This window comes from Protopterus annectens, chromosome 3.part1, assembly GCF_019279795.1.
Source record: "Protopterus annectens isolate FY-2018-M chromosome 3.part1, PAN1.0, whole genome shotgun sequence".
NCBI classification, from domain to species: Eukaryota; Metazoa; Chordata; order Ceratodontiformes; family Protopteridae; genus Protopterus; species Protopterus annectens.
Genome location: NC_056732.1, coordinates 1372600902 through 1372621804, shown reverse-complemented (window position 1 = coordinate 1372621804; position 20903 = coordinate 1372600902). Strand labels below are relative to the sequence as shown.

Here is a 20903-nt window from a genome sequence, read left to right as displayed (position 1 = left end):
CTGGTACAAACCCAAACTGAGTGGGGTCCAGGTTTTGGAGGTTACCTATGCCTTTGTTTATATGCTCCAAGATGATATGTTTCATGGCCTTGCAGACCAGGCTCATCAGGCTAATGGGGTGGTATTTTTTGTGGTCTGTGGTGGCACCCTTTTGTGGAGTGGGATAACCATTGTTGTGCGCCATTCAGTAGGCACATAGCCTGAGGTGAGGCTATGACTGAACATGGTACTTAGATGGGAAGGCAGTTCGTTCTGTATTTCATGCAGTATGCAGCCTGGAATGTTGTCTGGTCCCATAGATGTTGTGTTCTTGGCTTTGGAGAGTGCGGTCTTTACTTGTTCATCGGTGATTACAGGGGCTCTGCACTCTTCCGGTATTAAGATGGGCCCTATGGGGGGTAAAGTTAGCAGTGAACCTATCTGCCAGGATGCTGGCAATATCAGTTGGTTCTGTACATTTAGTGCCATTGTGCTGTAGGTCAGAGCAGATCTGAGTGTTGCCATTGAGATTCTTGACATAGCTGTAGAATGCTTTGTGGTTGTCTTTGGGATCAGTGGCGATTTTAATTTCATAACTGGTTTTGGAGGATTTTATGAGGGAATCTCAGCTTCTTGCTGAGGCTGACCAGGGAGTTCCTCCAATCTTGGGATTTTATTCTTTTCTGCAACAAATTCTTCCTTCTATTGTAGAGCTTGTTTATGGCAGGGGGCCACCAGATTGGCTTCTTTTTTCTGGAGGATAGCATCTTGGTTCTGTTGGGGATGGCACGATCCATGCACTCGTGTATGTGCTTATACAGTGCATTTGTGTAACATTCAGCAGTCGTACCTTTAATTTCCGTCTGCATAGGTGTCGTGAAGTTTGCCACGTCTGTCTTAAAAAGCATGAATTTGGGTTTGGAGTAGTTTTTGATGGTGGTTTCCTTAATGGGGGGTGGGATATGGATGTCTAGGGTGATTAGCTTGTGGTCAGATCTGATCAGCAAGGAGTTGACCTCTGGTGTGGAACACCCGTTACCCATATTGATAATGACCAGGTCCAGGATATTGCTGCTCCTGGTGGGGGTGTGGACAAGCTGATCCAAGGCATTGGAATTTATGAATTCCAGAAAACATTGAGCGAATGAGTTGGTACATGAGTAGTTTTCCCAGATGATGGTGGGGTAGTTGAAATCGCCCATAATTAAGGTATTGGGTTGTACCTTAATATTTTCCAGTATCTTAAGAAATGAAGAGCAGGAATCCTGGGGCATGGTGGGGGATCTGTAGCAAGCTACAACCTAGACTGCAATCTTGCCCAGTGTTAGTTGCACTTGGGTAATTTCGGATGCATTATGTTGAGCAACTAGCCTAGAGGTGTGGATATCCTTAATGAATATGGACATGCCTCCACCTTTAGTGTTTCGGACCAGTTAGGTGGCCGAAAGGTGTGGTATGAATTATAGCCTGGTAATGCAGGGATGCTCTTTGGAGCCTTGAACCAGGTCTCTGTCAATGCACAGATGTCGATGTTCTCCATTTTAAGGAGTGCCTCGAGTGAGTGCATTTTGAGGTTTAGACTTCTAGCATTGGGTAGCATTATCCTCAGAGTTTGCTTGCTTGTAACTTTTACAGTGGTGAATTTAGCATTTGAACCTTGCCTAAAAAAGGCACTATAGGGGTGGAAAGAGCCTTAGCCAGTATCCAGAATCCCAGGGGTGACAGGTGCAGGCCATCTCTGGGAAAGCATTGTGGTCTGTCAACCATGTCATCCCAGACAGACAGATACTGGATACCCTTAGAATGACACCAGAAGCTTAGCCAATTGTTGAAGTCAATCATTTTGTCCTTGTACTATGGTATCATTCTGGGCGATGGCAGGATGCTACTCAGGGCTAGGTTCGGACCTGCCTGGGCTACAAGATCCGAGAGCTCCTTCATGTCTTTTTTCATGTAGTCACACCAACATGTACAATGACAGAGCTGTATTTGTACATGTGGAGTGACCTGAGTGCGTGCATTATGTGGCAGATACTGGCACCCGACAAGCAGCTGACAGTAACTTTCTCCTTGTTTAGCCTGGTGAGTGGGACATCAGTGTGCCTGACTATAGAGTCACTCATGACTAGTATGTTGGGTATGTTGTTTACTGACAGAACCTCTAGTACATTTTGTTACAAAAGAATGTAATAAACTTCTAAAAGACAGACACGAGTTCAAGAAGTTTAGTCAAGGTATACACACATTTTTTTCAAAACTGCATAGGGGTTTTAGATTCAGCAGAACAGGTTAATGAAAAATATCAGGAAGACCATGCAACATTACAGGAAATTATTGAACATCAGTTACAGCATAAAGAAAATAAATTAGCTGCACTGACAGAGACTGACTTCCTGCATACAACAGATGAGCTTAAGAAAACATTGCAAAAGAGCAGGAAACTACAGCTGATCTGTGCAAGAAAGGAATATTTTACAATATACTTGTGTTTTAAAAATGGTTAAGCATACATGGTAGGATCTGATGTATGGACAAATCATTCTCAAACATTTTAAAACTTTCATTCAATTAAAGCAAGACGTTTATCAGTACTACAGTAAAGTAGAGCATATGACTGCCATTCTCACAGCATAGTCAAAAAGTAAACAAAACAGTTCTAGTGCATAACAGTAAAAATCTGAAGTCACAAGATTGACATGCATGTATTTTCTTTTCATATAAAGTACATCTGTTAAAATGCACAAGAGAAAAGGCAAACAACAGCAAATGTAAATCATGTAAATATAAACGTGTTAGTTAAGCCAATATCTATTTTTATTAAATTATATAGTAACACCACACCAAACAGTTAAAGTTCTGATAGGCAATTTTAAAAAGAAATAAAATCACAGATGGTATTAGTCAAGCAGTCTTGCAGTTAAATAAAATAAAAAATACTGAAATCCAAGTTAAAAAATATGTAAGCTAATTGTAAAATAATGTCTAGTTATGTAGTATAAATGCATAGTTATGCAAATCATAAATATAATACTGTTTTTACAACTGCATTCTAATATCAAGCTGTAAGTGTATTAATACATGATTAAAGGAAAAATGCTAAAAGGGTTAATTATGGTCTACAAAGTCTAAAATGTGAGCTCAGACCTTCCCAGAATGGATAAATAGTTACAGGAAATATTGAGCAGATAAGGTAAAAAAAAGACTGATTGCCAGACAAGTGGCTTGAGTTTTTCTAAAACATTATTGTTATTAAAACATAACTGTTAAATGTTCACATGCAACACTATTTGGTATTTATAATAAAACATCACAATTGTGCATACATGTCACTGATAATCTGTTTGCAAGTAAATGTTAAAAGTAAAAAAACCCTGGAGATAGGAAATTCACCCCGGGGATCACTTCTACGGCTCTGCTTGACAGGGGCACAGGAAAATAATTTTCTTGGGTGGCAAAAGTCAGGGTGTCATTTGGCTAGGCTTATATAGGCCCTATGGCCAATAGCCTAGTACCTACCCATGAACCTAATTATATCAAGTATTGCCAGCAGGTGGGCCATAATATACATACAGTTCAAATCAATTATGCAGGAGGGTAAACAGCAAAAACTTTATAAAAAATGATCAAATCAGACAAAGGTCCATAGTTTGTTAGTAACCTAATAAAGCAAATGTATAACCAAAGTGTTGGGCTGGCATACATTCTATTCTTACAGTATAAAGCAAATAAACAATATTGCAGTACTACAGGGGGAGGGGTACTTTCTCAGTTTTACACTGACTGTGTGAGAAGTACTGCAAAAGGGTCTAAAATAAAGCTACAGGAAGAAATAATATCTCATTCCTTCTTGACAATACTCTTTTTTTTTTGGGGGGGGCAGGTATTACTGCATTAGAAATACTGGTAATCAGATTAACCTGACATGATAAGATATTTTACAAGTTGCTAATAGCTATTTATTATTGTTTTTTTTAAATATGATTTTGGCAAGACAATGTTGGTATGCAAAAAGCATGAATGTTTCTAATTGTTGGGTATGTAATTGCCTCTGGTGGTAACTTACCTGAACCTGACCCGTAACTTTCCACCACAGTGCTGAAAATAGCGAAGCTGTGGAAACGGCCAACCAAATTCTTTCCCTGGGAAAGAATTTGGTGTTCCGCAGCTTTGCGATAATCAGTTTTCGAACTTCACAGTTCGAACATCTGGTGTTCGAACTGCTGAAGTTTCAACGAACTGACAGGAACCCTTGTATTAACTATGTAAAACTGCATTTTGACTTGAATCAAAAGAAGACTAAAGGTTTTGTTTCTTAATGTGTTTTCTGTATAATCTGTCAAAAGATGCATATTAATATAAATTGTTTTAAAAAATAAAAAGAGGGGATTGTTAGAGTGTATTTAACAGTGAATAACAGATTGAAATGAATTCTGCTACAAATATGCAACATAAACAAGGTATAAAATAAAGCTTTCTTAAATGTAAAAACAGAGTTTAACAATATGTGATTAGCATCCATACTAAATGACTGTGGCTTGGAAAATAAGGAATTTGCTTAATGGACATGTTTTCCTACAGAATCTACAAGAATGTATGCATTTCACACTGTCAGCAAGAAAGCTGACCTGCTTTCTTAAAGAATGGACAACAGGAAAACAATCTGTACGTGTTTCTATCATATGACACTGTTAAGCAAGGAAGTTTTAATGGATATGCTTTCAAGTCAGCATTTGCACAAGATGTTTCCTTAAAAGACAATATCAGTATTGTTTCTCTACAGGATGAAAACATATTTTTCTGCCAACACCAGTAAACAGATGTTTTCATACAAAGACCAAAATAGAATACCAAGGAGAAAAACAGGATGTCAAAACACTATAAAAAGACTATAGCAAATGAAATTGTTAGGAGAGGTATTTGTGTAGGAACACACACTTGTTCTGAGGTAATATTGTATCTCTCACATCATCCATGCTGCTAAGAAGTACATTAGCACAGTACCTGCAGCTGTAACGGTAGTTTGTGTGATTTGTTATAAAAAGCTATTTATTATCCTTGGGTTGGGAGGGTGGCCTAATGGTTAAGGTGTTTGCCTTACAAACACAAAGTGCATGGTTTGAGTCTCACAAGGGATAATTGGCTAGGCTTAAAATGGCTCGCAAGGGCAGTTAGCTTAGTACTAACCTATGAACCTATTAGTTACTGCTTTTAAAGTGACAAAGTTTGGTGCTGCATCACTGTACATTCTGCAAGTTGCTGTGGGCAACAGACTGTAAATGCAATTATAACTAGACTTTGTTTTCAGCAGAATCCAGCAAGCAAGCCCCTAGTGTCTTAAGAAGACTTCAGCTCCATCACAGTAAGCAACACCTTGATAATTAATTTTTCAGAAGGCATTATGCTGCAACTTATAGTACCTACTTTACCACCACCATTGAAAACAGGGATAATCAGCACATGCTTTCAGAAAGAGAGAGCAATGGGGAGAAAGAAGTATATTAAGTACGCAAGAAACTGCAGAAACACAACATCATGGAGGATTAGTGGGGTTTCTAGTTCAGACAATGTAACTGAGCTGCATTAGTCATTGCCTAGTCACACAACAACTTTGTCTATCATAATGCGAGTGTTTACATATGCAACTTACCCCAAGTCCCCAACGAGACCCCTTTGTGACCCAGCAGATTTCAGTGTGGCAGACGGTGCAACGTATCCAGTCACAGCCCTCCTTCTTCTGTATGATAATCTTGCACAATGGGCAGAACATGGCCTCTCCCATATTAACTAGTATCTGCAGAATAAAAGCAGCAATATTTAATTATTGTTTTTATCCATGTAATTAGAGTATGACATTTCTTTTTAAGCAATGGTGCATGTGGTACATTTATTAGGTCAGTTGCTTATTAGAGTCAGGAGAGAAACACAAATGTGTGAGGTCAGTTGCTTATTAGAGTTAGCAGAGAAACACAAACTTGTGAGGTCAGTTGCTTATTAGATTTAACAGAGAAACAGAAACCGAAATCAGAGGAAGATGATGTACTGCAAATAGCCCATTCCTCTATTTATGTATACAGCCAATTGTAACTGAGTTTATTTTTTTCTCCATTCCACATATGAATCTCCTTGTATATCTCCAATGCATTACCTTTTTTAGTTATCCCACTGCCTACAGGCAATCATCTCTCTCTCTCTAATCATTCAGCCCATTTGTTTCCCACAGTGAATGAGACAATCATGGAGGCTGTTGCTGAGACAAACATTTGGGCGTTTCTATTTTTTTTTCTTTACACATCTTTATTAAACACGACATTTTCAAAAAGTGACATAGGTACACATACAGTAATAGAAAACAGACCATAATACCATTCCCATTGTTATTTTCATGCAGTATATGTGTATATATATTTTATTTATATATATATATATATATTCTTAATATCTTTCATTTCATATCCTACATCTCATTCAGTTCAAAAGAATCATTTCCTTAGATACAGCCATTTGCCCCCTCAACATTTCCATCAAAAAGGGAGCTTTTTTAAAATCTGACACGTTACATTCCCAAAAACATGGTCCCATTTCCCTCTCTCTCTCTCTGTCTCTACTTCCCATCATACCTCTAGCATTTTCCATCGAACTGAGGAAAATTTATACAAAGTCTGCTTGAATGTTAAAATACCTGTGAACTCTTCAATGCAAAAATCCCAAATCTTCTGAACTTTGTTGCAGACTTGGGAAACATAAAAATGCCACCCCACTGCTCCTTTGTAAACTGCATTTCCAGTATCTCATCCCAATCTTTTCTAACCTCTTCTGACTGATTCTTAAATTTTCATGCAGTATTTTATATTCCCTACTAATTATCCATTGCATCTGCAGCATCTTTTCTAGACTCACCTGGGTACAAGTTATTGGGATGTCAGCAGTAGTACAGTCTTGGCATTATTTACATTACTGAAAAGAAATCTGCTGTCACAACTGAAGCGCTTGCCTCAATACTTCATATGTAATGTTAGTTGTAGCAAGCTGCTTGTTACAGTTTTTTAAAGTAAAAAAAGCCATATTTTTTGCTCCTCAGCTCAAGTTGAGTGGCAGACCTTGTGCTTGAGAGAGAGTTGAGGGTGAGGAGTGCCAGACTGGACAAAAAGACTATTTTTTTTTTGCTCCTCAATCTGAAGGGCACCAGATCAGAAAATGACAAAGGGTGCTACATGAGACATCCATGGCCTTGGTTTATTCTCCTAAATCTCTCTGAAGGCAAATATGCAAAGTGTACTACAGATATTGTTATTATCAATGGATCCACATTGGATGGGAAGGGCACATCACATGCAACCCATGTAGCAGTTGTGAGAGAAATATGTATTCACATATATAGTAAAACATGTATTCATGTATGTATTAGCATTATGCTTGCTGCATTAGGAACTTAAAAGGGTTAACACATTTATTCTGCTACAGGCTTGAAAATAATTGCATGTACTTTCTGACTTTGCTTCTTGTCAGCTCAGTGAATGACCTTGTTCATACACTGAGAAACAGATGATTTTGCTAACGTTAGGAAAAGGAACAATACAGTATTCTGAAATGTTACTAGACTTAAGCAAATAACCTTGTTCATACTGCAGCTGTAGATAAGATTATAGGCTGAAATCAGAATATGCTTTATGCTCAAAGCAGGAAAGAATCACTAATTGCAACACCGAAATATGAGTGAATTGTTACAGACTGGCAGTTAGCGAGGCCACATTGATATCTTAGGAAATTTTCACATGGGAAGTTTATACTTGCTATATCAGCAGAAAAACTTAGTAAACACCTGTCTTAGAACAATGCTAAGAGTTGTATTTTATTACGTTAGCTTAGAGGGCAATGGCTTACAAAACAGTATAATAATGAAGTATTTCCTGTATAATGTCAGACAAACTTCTGAACTGCATTTTTGTCTCCTTGTACAAGAATAAAGGAACCTTAACTGAACGTTGGCTGCATTGATCTTTGATTTTTCCTTTGACACAGTCTAGCAGAATCTTTCTGAACTTCAACCTGAAAAAAATACATTTGCCATTAAAGAAATAATGGAAGGAATGAATTATTCACTTTCAGTAAACTTAGACAATGTACAGGAAAACTGTCAAATTGGACTGTCTTTAATCAGACAGTATAGCACACGCTGAAATGATAATCACCGGATACATTCTCATTACACAGCAATAAGCCTATGAGATTGACATCTTAAATATTGCTGTTCAAATGTACGCATGTTACGGCAATTTGGGACAATGCTATAACAGGCTTTAACTAAGATGGTGCGATGCCAGTTTATCTCAGACTTCAAAATAATATAATCCAAATGCCTTGCAAGAGTCTTTGTGGCTAGAGTAAATATTGTGAGGATAGTGCTCAAATGAACCACATTATTCAGATGTCTGGAAATGAGACAATTCTAATAATGTATGACATATGAAAACATCATGTAAAAATTGAGGAGACACATGATCGAGCTTGCTGAATATGTGCCCATGCAGGTATGCCCTTAGACTTAAGCAGCATTCTACCATCACCAAGAATGATGCCTCAATGTAAACAGAAAATGATTGACTTTAACAATTGGCTTAGTTTCTGGTGTTATTCCAAGGGGATCCAGTACCTGACAGATTGGGAAGACATGAACGACAGACTATGATGCTTTGCCAGAGATGGCCTGGATCTATCCCCACTGGGTTTCAGGCTTCTGGCAAAGGCTCTTACCTCCCCCATAGAGCCTTTTTAGGCAATGTCATGAGGTCAAAATTACCAACATGAAAATTTAATTAAAACGCAAATTAATGGTCATGCTGCTAAATGCTAGGAGTCTAAACATGAAATTGCACTCATTGCAAACATTCTTAACCGTGGAATATGCTGACATTTGTGTAGTCACAGAAACCTGGTTCAAAGCTGCGGAGAGCACCCCAGCCATACCTGGACACTCATCCTATCATTCATTCAGACCCCAAACCATGGGCAGCAAAGCAAAAGAAGGTGGAGTTTCAATATATATTAAAGATATACACACCTCCAGGCTGGTCAAGCACAGGAGACACTCCAGGTGCAGTTAACTGTTGACAAGACCCCTATTCAAATTATAGCTAGCTACAGGCCCCCCCAGGTTTGACTCAAGATGCCCACTCCACCTATCTGGACCTCTTCGAATCTATCAACATGCAATCCTTTACCCTGATTCTGGGCGACTTTAACTATCCAACCATAGACTGGAAGAACTACTCATGCCAAAACACAAATGCTCAGAGATTCATTGATTTTGTCAGTGCAAATGCCTTGAACCAACTAGTTGCCACCCCCACAAGAGGTGATAGTATCTTGGACTTGGTATTAACCAACATGAGTAACCACTGCAGCATCACTACAGTGTCATCCTCCCTGAGAAGATCTAACCACAAAGCGGTCACTTTCAAATTCAACCCCCCCCCAGCTAAGGTCAAACAAAAAAACTTCTCCAGACCTGGTTACAACCTCCTGAGGGAAGGTATAAACAGCTTTACACCTCCCTCCCTCTCTGTAGGAACTGGCACAAATGTTCAAACCCACACCAAAGTACTAAACGAGCATTTACATAGCTGCATGGAATCAGGAATACCTGACAGGACTAAATCCTCCTCCTCAAGGAAGAGTACACCTGTTTGGTGGACATCTGCAATAAATAAACTCCATCAAAAAATTGCTGCCCAGGACCAAGAAGGAACAGGTGCCTAATTGGAAGTAATATCTCCTTAGTCTGAGCAAGCAAATAAGAGCACTAGTGAAATCATCCAAAGCAAACCTAGTCCAAACTGGCCACATCTACTAAAGACAATCATAAGGCCTTCTTCATGTATGCCTGCAATCTGAAAGGAAGCACTCAGATCTGCTCAGAACTGGTGGTCAAGGGCACCACATATACAAACACCGTAGAAATAGCCAACCTGTTGGCAGACAGGTTCAGTGAAAACTCTGTTCCCCCAATCAGTAATTCAGCACATCCCCAGCACCTGCCCTCCTCCTCTTATCTCTAGGGAGTAGGTCATCACTGCCCTCTCGAAGACAAAAAATACAGCCTCCATGGGACCTGATAACATCCCAGAATGCATCCTACATGAAGTCAAGCAGGAACTTGCAGCACCATTAGATGCCCTATTCAACCAAAGCCTAAGTACCAGCTTTATCCCAGCTGAGTGGAGGACAGCCACTGTTGGGCCATCCACCAATTCAGGAAATTATAGACCCATCAGCCTAACTAGCCTGATCTACAAGGCCATGGAACGGACTATCATGTAACCTCATTAACAAGGACATTGGTAACCTCTGAGGTGCATGCCAAAATCAGTGGGCTATGGCTGACTAGGTTTGCAGATGACTGCAAGTTAGGTGCTGTCATCAATTCCCCTAGTGATGTGGACATCCTCCAAGAGGGTCTCACCCAAACAATCGACTGGTACTAGAAACAAGACCTCAAACTGAATGCCAAAAAAATGCATCAGCATGCCCTTTGGGAAGAGTGACGTGCCCACAAATTATCACATTAATAACAAGGTCCTAAGCACACAATCAGTCGTGAGGGACTTGGGCACCCAAGTTGATAGCAATATATTATGCTACAGTAGAAACTGCTGAGGTAACCCTTCAGAAATACTATCTGTCTGAGACAGATATAATAAGCTCTAACATGTACTCTGGCCATTCCTTCATATGACCTACTAATTTGTCTTTAACACCAGACATGTAATACTGCAACTGTGACAAAGATGATCCTATCGTGCTCTGTTGCCAAAGGGTAACATTGTACTGCATGGGAATCTACCCATATATTACAATCTACTTTTACAGTGACTTGTTGAGGAAGGCAGGGCCACAGTGGTAAATCTTTTGAGATGACTGTTGTAAAAAGAAAACTTCCCTGTATCTTGCCCTGCATAAGATTGTTTTTTTACTACATTTATTGTTCTAGAACTTGTTAATGTTATGGATACTTTTATGCTTATTACTGGTAGTTACCATATATTTTTTTGTAAGAAAGTTGAATAGAATTATCTGGTTAATTTTACCACATTTAACTTTATTACTGGAAGCTGCTATACAGTTTTTTGTAAGAAGGTTACAGAGAGTTTTACTGGTAATTTTACCATGTTACAGGTGCTGAATAGCATTACAATTTGCTTACCACATGCACACCTACCTGCAGGACATATAGGTTCAAAGAGTTAGAGAATAAAAACAAGGTATAGGACACAATGTACTGTCACAGGAGTTCTTTCAGGATCTTCAATGGTGTGATGCACTTACTGGTTTTAGTAGTTTAATACCAGGCCGTCAGTCTGCAAACTACTTCAAGCCTAGCCAATATCTAGAGGTTAGAATCAAACCCTGTACCCTATGTCTGTGAGGTAAAGACCTTAACCATTATGCCAAACCCTCACAAAGACATTAACTTGTGCCAGGACCTTCAGTGGTTTGACTCTTCTGTTGGTCCTACTGATGAACAGTCACTAGCTTATCAGTACCTTCAATGGTGTGAGACCTCTGTTGGCCTTAGTGGGGAACAGAGCCACAGGCTTATGTCAGTACTTTCAATGGTGTGAGACCACTGTTGGTCCTAGCAGGGAATGAGGCTACTACTGAAAAAATGCTGCTAAACAAGAAGGTTAGTAAAACCAAATGTTAAAATTTACTGTTAAAATGGTGTCTCCTTGAAAAATATACTGTTAAGTATCTTACATAACTGTCTTTTGCTTGCCTTCCATATAAAGATTTCTTAAACAAATTCTTTGGAAAACAGTTTCACATTGGCTACACAGGTGATTTATAGAACTTTACAGACTTCAGCAAGCAGAACAAAGACTTGTGGGAAGTGACAGTGAAAATTCAGAAAGACTGTGTTCACCTCGACTTTACATGGCCTTAAACAAAACTATTAGAAAGCAACAGGGGATCTGAATTAGAAACAGATAGTACAACCTTCATGATGTCTGGAAGAAAAAAACAAAATAAATGAAAATGAAGTAAAAGGTGCTGAAATATTTCTGGGCAGCTCTTTACACCTATCCGATACTATGGGGTGAGGTTAATTACATTGACAGGTGTAGCTGTACTTTAAGTAGGCTTTACAGAATGGGCAGCCTGTACTCCTTTACCTTTATTAGAGAATGAATGTTCTCCAGCAGATAGTTGAATGGACACATAATGCCCATTGAAAAACAAGTCTTTCACTTCATGGTAGCATAATAAGCTGCCATGAGGTTGGACAAAGGGAAACAAATGGCTGTCATTGTTTATGCTCACTAAATAGTGCTATGCTGTCTAGCAAGCATAAAATTAAAAAAAGTAAATAGAATAAAGAAAGAAATAAATGTGTATGTGTGTGTGTGTGTGTGTGTAAGAGAGTAAGCAAGAGAGATAGAGACAGATAGGGAGACAGTACACAGTAAGGCCTTCTCCATCAGTAGCAGACAGTTCACCAGCATGCCTTCCTTTAATCATAAGAAGTTTAAAACTCTAATGTCTGGCATTACTAAAAACTGTCTTTCAGCTTTTCCTGGTTAGGGGTCACCACAGCAGAACTCCGGTCCGCTAATGACTGGCAGTGGATATTTACAGTGCCGAGGTGCCAGCCTGACACCCAACCTTCAAAGAAGGCACACCCTTTCACGCACGCACCTATCTGCATGTCTTTAAACGTCATTTGACCGTGACTGACTAACTTTAATCCTTAGAAGTTTACAAGCAAATCAATCATTCTACTGGGACAGGGTAACACTATGTAGCAAAACCAGTAACAATAAAGTGGCTTGTGGGCGTGACAACAGTTGCACCGTCTTGGATTCTATGAATTTTTTTCATTCATTTGATCTCAATGAGAGAGCTGAGGTATATTCACCCAACAAAGTGGCTGTGATTGTGTGTATTTCTATGTATACGTGTGAGACTCTCTGTACTTCTGAGTGTGTGTGTAAACATTTTTTACTTACAATAACGTGTATTTTGGGTACAAAACACACAACACACACACACACAACACACACACACAACACACACACAACACACACACACACACACACACACACACACACACACACACACACACACACACACACACACACACACACACACACACACACACACACACACTAGAGAGAGCAATAATGCCTTCCAGGGTACGCATTATTGGGGAAATGACGACCTTCTAGGGATGTAGAGGCCCTTCACCTGAATCACTGATAATCACAACATGCACTGGCAGCATGTGTTATTTTCTATAAATGCAATAAAAAATGCAAGACGTTTAAGAAAGAACAGTCTGGGCTTCTGGCGCTGGGCCGTTTTTGGGAGTTTACCATTTCTTCCACTGTGGTGCGATCTTGGAGTTGGTATTTAAGTAGGCAGGTGTGGGGGGCACAGCCCCCCACTTTATGTTGTGTTTTTATTTATTTTTTTTTTGCGGAACAGCGATTCGCTATTTAGGTTGTTTGACGTTTAGGGTTTGATCAAAGAGCATTCGCTCTTATCAGCTTTCGATAACCTGATATAGACCCAAGAAAGAATGGGTGCTACTTCCGATCAACACGTGGAGCTCTGACAAGAGCAGAAACAAGCAGTTCAAGGATGGCCTTGATAGTTACAACTTGGCAGAAAAATCTTGATAGTGAATTGGCAACTGTGTGGGACTAATGTATGGTGCATTCATATTATTGTCATGGAATGGGTAAGAAGAGCAAGCTAGTTACAGATTTTTAGAGCTGCACTTTTGGGTGAGCCTACATTACCATGAATAATTGAGTTTCTGTTTTTAGAAAATTCTTTTTTTAAGCCTTCATTTTTGACTGCCATTTTACTGCCTTCTGCTTTATTCTGTACTTTTTACTTTGCTGCTGCTTCTATCATTTTTTTTATTTCACAAAAGCTAAGGTTATACCTAACTTCTGATGCAGCAGCTTCTTTTTTTTTAAACTGTCTTGGAGAACTTTTTTTTTTTTCAAACATCTTTATTAAATTTACATATATGACAAAGGCAATCTTACATTTATATAAATGAAAAACATTTATATCACTTTAGTTGTAAACAGTTTACATCACAGACACAATTGAAACAGCTATATTTTTTTTCTCTCATGATTTATCATTATTAAACAAATCTGGCACTATGCTAATGCCATTTATTGAAAATTTCAATAAAAACACTGGCATACAAAATTGATAACTATCTACAAATTCAAACAAGATGCACAAATACATTAAAGACATTTCCAAGGTACATGTAATGGTTACATTTATCCCTTTCATGAGTTCACTGTAATATGTTTATGACCTTTGCTTTCGATAAAATTAGTGCACCATTCAAGGAGTATGCCAATAAAGAAGCTCATTGTTGTTTCATGATACTCCATTGTTCTTCCATATCATCACCCTGCCCATTACAATTTTTCTGAGACATACACATTTTTGTTGACAGCTTCCTGAAGTCCAGTACTCAGCCATTAGACTGTTTTATTTTTTTATGAAGTTCCCTCAAATAAGTACTCAAGCTAGCAGGAATTGTATTTTAACTCAACATTTACTAATAAAATGCATTCTATTCAAGATACAAAATAACTTATTTACAGCAACATATTGGAGGGTGGCAGACATAGAAAATACTCTGTATTTCAAGCATTCAAAAGATGTAAAACACAACCAGTGAAGCAGTGTAGGCTTATAAACAGAGTATAAAATCCCAGTTCATTATCTTTTAACATGGAAACTACTGGTGTTCAATAAATGTCATATAAGAATAAATATTTATTATACAAACCACAACAAAATCATACAAGGTATACCTTATTAGAGCTTGCAAAAAGGAAGTTCCCATTGTAAACTTAAAAGAAACCATTACCAGTTCCAAAGCATTACTGAACAATCAGAGTTCAAATCATCTTCTGAAAACCCAGTAGGTATACTAGAGTGAGTGCTTTCCACCAAAATGCCTGGCCGTGTGTTTTTATACAGACTATAAGAGCACTTAATACAAGTTACTGCTCAGGACTACTACAAAAGCCAGCATTTCTGATTGAAGTCCTCCTCCCCAAAACATAATGCCATTTTTATGTTATAACACTGACATGTTTAGTAACACATCATCCACAAGTACACCAGCTGAGAAAGGTGATAGTAAATATCAGACATGAAAAGAAAAATCTGTGGCATCCCCCCTCGAAGTCTCAGAAAACCCAGTATGCAACCTATATTGGGTCAAAAACAAACCAAGAAGAAACTTTGCAGTGTGGAGGGTGTGAATTTTACTCCCTGAATTATGCTATGCACCTAGTTCACTAATACAAATCAAAGTGTAAAATATGCACTACAAAATAATAAAATAATAGGTAGTCCACAGTTGAGCTAAAAATGGAATATCCTTTATTGAAACACACAAGCAAGAAGACATTCATAAAAAGCATAGTAGAACTAAAATTGCCCCACTGTTTAAAAGACTATTAAATGTCCGATATGACATTTTAGATTAGACTAAGGTGCTTGTCATTCACTGGCAAAGGCCTTGAAGAAAAAGAAAAGTCTTGTGCTAACCAATGTTTGAAATCATTTTTTTCTAGAACCACAGTTTCTAACTGTCCATTCAAATAGGCATCTGGTATATTCCTCTCATGTGAAAACAGTCCTTCCCTTTGCCAGCTAGTATTAGCTATCTGTCCATCTCTCGTTCTTCCTTCACTAACACTATGCAACAATTCTGACACTCCGTCTACCACTGGTACCATCCACATGGTGTTGGTATCACTGTTATTGTTGTTAAACCTTGAACCATTAGTTAATGATAGTGGAACATGAAAGGACTGAAAAGGAACATTAATTTGATCAACTTGCTATGTTAAAACTTCAGTGAGCTAGGTTAACTGACCCATTGAATGTGCTTGCGTAAATTGTTGCTGTTCCATGGTTGATGCCAAAAAAAACGTAACTAGGATACTAAAAACCAAGTGAGGAAAGTAACCAATGTTATAGATTATACGAGCTGGAAATAACTGTAAAAACAATTTGCTCACATAGAAGGCAATGCCAACCTAATTCAAAAAGTCCAATTTCCTTCCCAAATGGAAGAAATGACCAACACACTTAGTGAGGGTAAAATTACCATCCAACAAGTTGCAAGTGTCTGAGTGAGCAAGCTGCGCATAACTATGGCATTTGCCCTCATTCACAGGATTTACAAACGCCTCTATGATGTGAGGAAGGTCAACCACAATAATGCACTATGTATACATTCTATTGAATGTGACGGGTTCAAGAACTTTGTTTTTGGTATCTTGGAAATTGTTCCGCAGGATGTTAGAGGTAAAGCATGGGAAAACTATTTGGAATACAGGCAGCTTTCCTGGAAACTGAGGTTGGAAGGTGAAGCAGGTTGGGAGGGTGGATTAATGGCTAAGGTGGTTGCCTTACAAACACAAGGTGCAGGGTTTGAGTCCCACAAGGGCCTAAAAACCTCAGCTTTGGCCGGCTAAGAACTAGCTGTATTCAACTGGACGTATAAGAGAATTTAAGTACCTTTATCTGCACTTTTTTTCAAAAAATACAGTATTTAAATTGATTTTAACTGTGTTGCAGGAATATTAACTGAACTGGAAGTTTTGACTCTTAGTGGCCTTGAAACCGCCCGCCCCTCTTGTAAATTTGTGTTTGGATACTCCTTCTGGGCCCATCTCATTTGCTCACTCAACTGAGTGCAGTGAGATCATATTCTGATTTCAGGCACTCCTACTGTGTACAAAGAGAGCATCTAGGAAACAGAAAAAAAAAATAAGCTTGTTTCCTGCCTTTCCTGTTAAGTGGTATAGACTATTTGTAGGCTTCTGAGCCCCCAAGCCATTCTGTGTTGGAGGGAAGCCTTCTAGCTTAGTTTTTTTTCTTATAACTAGCCAGTTTTCTAGTTTCAGCACTCAAATCTGTTTCTTTGATCTCAGCACTTAAGAAAAAAAAAATTTTCATCTGCTTTTACTGTACTTGTGTTTCTACCTACTTTATTTTACTTTTGCATCATCTTAAAAGTACTCAATTGTATTTATTACTGCTTGGTGTAACTCATTCTAAGCCTTTTGGTTTAAACACTTGGGCTTCGGACCAGTTGTTTTGCACTGAGAGGGTTTGTGGTCTGCACTGTAGTGGCAGAACAGGTAGCTTACATCCTTTTAGGTTGGGCACTGCTGATTGAGGGCTCAGTGTCTGTTATTCTAAAAGTGTATTAATTCTGGTCTTTCAGGCCAGTTATTTTACATTAAGAGGGTTCGTGGTCTGCACTCTTGTGGGAGGAGAGGCTGGACTCCGCCCTTCTGGGCTGGGAATTTCTGGTTAAAGGCTTATAGTGCATGCATATCTGAACTGCTTCTTACTGAAGTTGGTGTGCCTTTTTTGCTGTGGCATAGACTGGATTTGGGCCTGCTGGATCTAGCTTTGTTTGTGTAACTTGAGCACTAATCCAGGCATTCTCTAAAGTATTCAATTGTATTTATTACTGCTTGGTAGTAACTTGATTAAAGTATAGCTATAATTCTAAGTCTTTTGGGTTAAGCACTTGGGCTTCAGACCAGTTGTTTTACATTAGGAAGGTTTGTGGCATGCACTGTGGTGGCAGGACAGGTAGTTTTCATCCTTCTAAGTTGGGAACTGCTGATTGAGAGCCCAGTGTCTGTTATTCTTAAAGTGTATTAGTTCTGGTTTAAGCACTTGGGATTCAGGCCAGTTATTTTACATTAAGAAGGTTCGTGGTCTGCACTCTTGTGGGAGAAGAGGCTGGACTCTGCCCTTCTGAGCTGAGAATTTCTGGTTAAAGGTTTATAGTGCCTGAATATTTGAACTGTATCTTACTGAAATTGGTACACCTTGTTTGCAGTAGCATAGACTAGGATCCAGGCCTGCTGAATCTAGCTTTGTTTATATGCTTGTTGTTTGTTTGCTTGTTATTTCCCTGGAACGCTAATTCCACCTAATAAGTGGCTTCTCAGCACTTCTGTGGATCACTAGTGATATCTGCATTGCTTACTGTACCTATTTCCTTGTTTCACTTGAAAGAAAGTTACTGTTTGTCGTTTTTGCATTTAAGTTACCTGTAACACATTGCACTTAAGTTACCTGGCACTTGCTCACTAAAGCAATTATATAAGTCAGCACTAAAAATTAAAAGCACTACACCCTCACTCCCCACTGGCCCTTGTTTTCAATTATAAAGGAATTCCCAATATTATTCTAGCATGTCCAAAGATCAGTTGTCAATCTCCTCTCCAGTCCAGCTGGTGAATCTGGGAATCTTGAGGCAATGTTACAACTGCCTCATGTACACAGACAACCCTCTCCTCCTCCCAACAAATTCCAACACATGTGAGAGATGCAACCATATAGCCAAACTGGAGGCTAAGCTCTCTCAACTCAGTACTGGCATAACCAGTCAGGAGGAGGAGGAAACCACATTCACTACAATTCCAGTCTCACATAGACCTACCACGACAGCAAACCAAACACAGAATCACACAAAAACATACTCGGAGGCTCTAAATAAAGATCTGCCTAAGCAGCAGAGACCTCCAAAGCAGACACCCAAGCAACCACTACCCCAAAACAAAACATGTGCAACACATATCTCACAAAACCAGTGTGTCGAACAGTCACAGCCCTTAAGACTAAACAACACACCTGATACACTTGTAATAGGTGACTCTATTGTCAGGCACACTGACGTCCCGCTCACCAGGCTGAACAAGGAGAGGGTCACGGTGAGCAGCCTGTCGGGCGCTAGGATCCGCCACATAACACAAGCACTCAGGTCACTACAAGGCAAGTACAAATATGACTCAGTCATTGCCCATGCTGGTGTGAATAACCTGAGACGTACCTCCCTGGACTACATGAAAAGAGACATAGAGTAGCTCTCTGAGCAAGTAGCCCAGGCCGGTATGACCCTGACCTTGAGTAGCATCTTACCCTCACCAAGAATGATGCCACAATATGAAGACAAGATGATCAATTTCAACAATTGGCTTAAGTACTGGTGTCATTCAAAGGGGATCCAATGCCTGTCAGCTTGGGATGATATGCTCGACAAGCCACGATGCTTCGCTAGGGACGGCTTGCACCTGTCACCCCTGGGCTTTCGGATATTGGCAAAGGCTCTTGCTACTCCCATAGTGCCTTTTAGGCAAGGCTCAAAAGACAAACCCACCTCCATAGGTATCACAAGGGATAAGAAACTAAGAGTAATGCTACTCAACGCCAGAAGTCTAAACCTCAAGATGCACGACTGAAACTCTCCTTAGCATGGAGAACATCGATATCTGTGCAGTAACAGAAACCTGGTTCAGGGCTCCCGAGAGCACCCCAGCACTACCAGGTTATACCTCATACCATGCTTTTGGCCCCAAAACTTGGACCGAACCACAAAAGGAGGGGAGTATCGATATTCATCAAAGATACCAACACCTCCAGGTTGGTGGCAAAGCACGAAGCATCAGAGACTATCCATGTGCAACTAACAGTGGGTAAAACTGCCTTCCAGTTTATAGCCTGCTACAGACCACCCTCCCAAACCCAGGAACCCCACTCGGCCTTCCTGAGAACACTGGAAATATGAAGGTCTCTCCAAACACCATTATATTGGGCGACTTCAACTACCCAAACATAGACTGGGAGCATTACTCTAGCTCCAACACCCTAGCCCAAAGGTTCCTAGAATTTATAAACTCAAATGCTATGGAACAACTTGTTACCACTCCCACAAGAGGGGAAAACATACTGGACCTGATCATCATCAACATGGGGACCCTATGCTCCAGACCAGAAGTGTATCCCTCACTGGTAAGATCAGACCATAAACTAATCTCACTGGATATTCACATCCCGACCCTATCCCCTGCCCAGAAAACCACAGTGAAAAACTTCTCTAAAGCAAATTTCACACTCCTCAAAACCGAGGTGGAATCCTTCAAAGCCCCCGGGCCTGTGGAAAATACAGCCCAGACCGCAGAATCCTTTATAAACGCATTCTATGAACACCTTCAGGAATGCATGGATCATGCGATCCCAAATAAAACCAAGACCCAATCCTCCAAAGGCAGACGTCCTGTCTGGTGGACCCCAGCCATAAACAAACTATACAATAGGAGGAGGAAGCTACTAAATGATAGAGCAAAATCCCAAAAAGGGAAGGCATCACTGATCAGTATTAGCAAAAAACTATGGGCACTCATAAAATTGTCCAAGGCCAGCTTCGAGAGAAAAATTGCACAGGACACTAAGGATATTCATAAGGCTTTCTTTAGTTATGTTAGGAACCTGGGTGGTAATTCCCAGATATGCTCAGAATTAGTCCAAAATGACAAAAATACACGAACCCACAGACATTGCCAACATCCTAGCTGACAGGTTCAGCGCAAACTTCTCCCCCCCCCTCCCCACCAAAAGGGCAAATATCTATCCCAGCAGAGTGCTGCCCCTCTGACATCTCAGATGCTCAGGTAAGAGCCGCCCTCCAAAGCAAAAACACAGCATCAATGGGACCAGACGGTGTCCCGGCTGCGTCCTACATGAACTCCAAGAAGAGCTAAACCCAAACATAGAACTACTGTTCAATCTCAGCCTTACTACAGGATATGTGCCCAAAGAGTGGCGTACAGCAACAGTGGTCCCTCTCAATAAAGGTGGTGCCTCAACGGATCCTGGAAACTATCACCCCATAAGCCTGACTAGCTTGGTCTGCAAAGCTATGGAAAGGATCATCATGGACCTCATAAATAAAGATATTGGGGACATACAGACACTGGATCCTACCCAGTTCAGCTTTGTTAAGGGCAGATCCTGCCTCTTAAATCTGGTTGATTTCTTTGAAACAGTCACCAAGGCCATTGACGAGG

At 39.8% G+C, this 20903-nt stretch overlaps 1 protein-coding gene across 1 annotated transcript in view; it reads right to left on the bottom strand.

Annotated features, from left to right (window-relative positions):
• SHARPIN (SHANK associated RH domain interactor) overlaps positions 1-20903 on the bottom strand; it is an 846773-nt gene that overhangs the window by 106285 nt on the left and 719585 nt on the right. The window contains exon 12 of the mRNA XM_044066299.1: positions 5627-5770. Within this exon, the coding sequence (XP_043922234.1) occupies positions 5627-5770 (144 nt within the window). The remainder of the gene's footprint in view (positions 1-5626; positions 5771-20903) is intronic.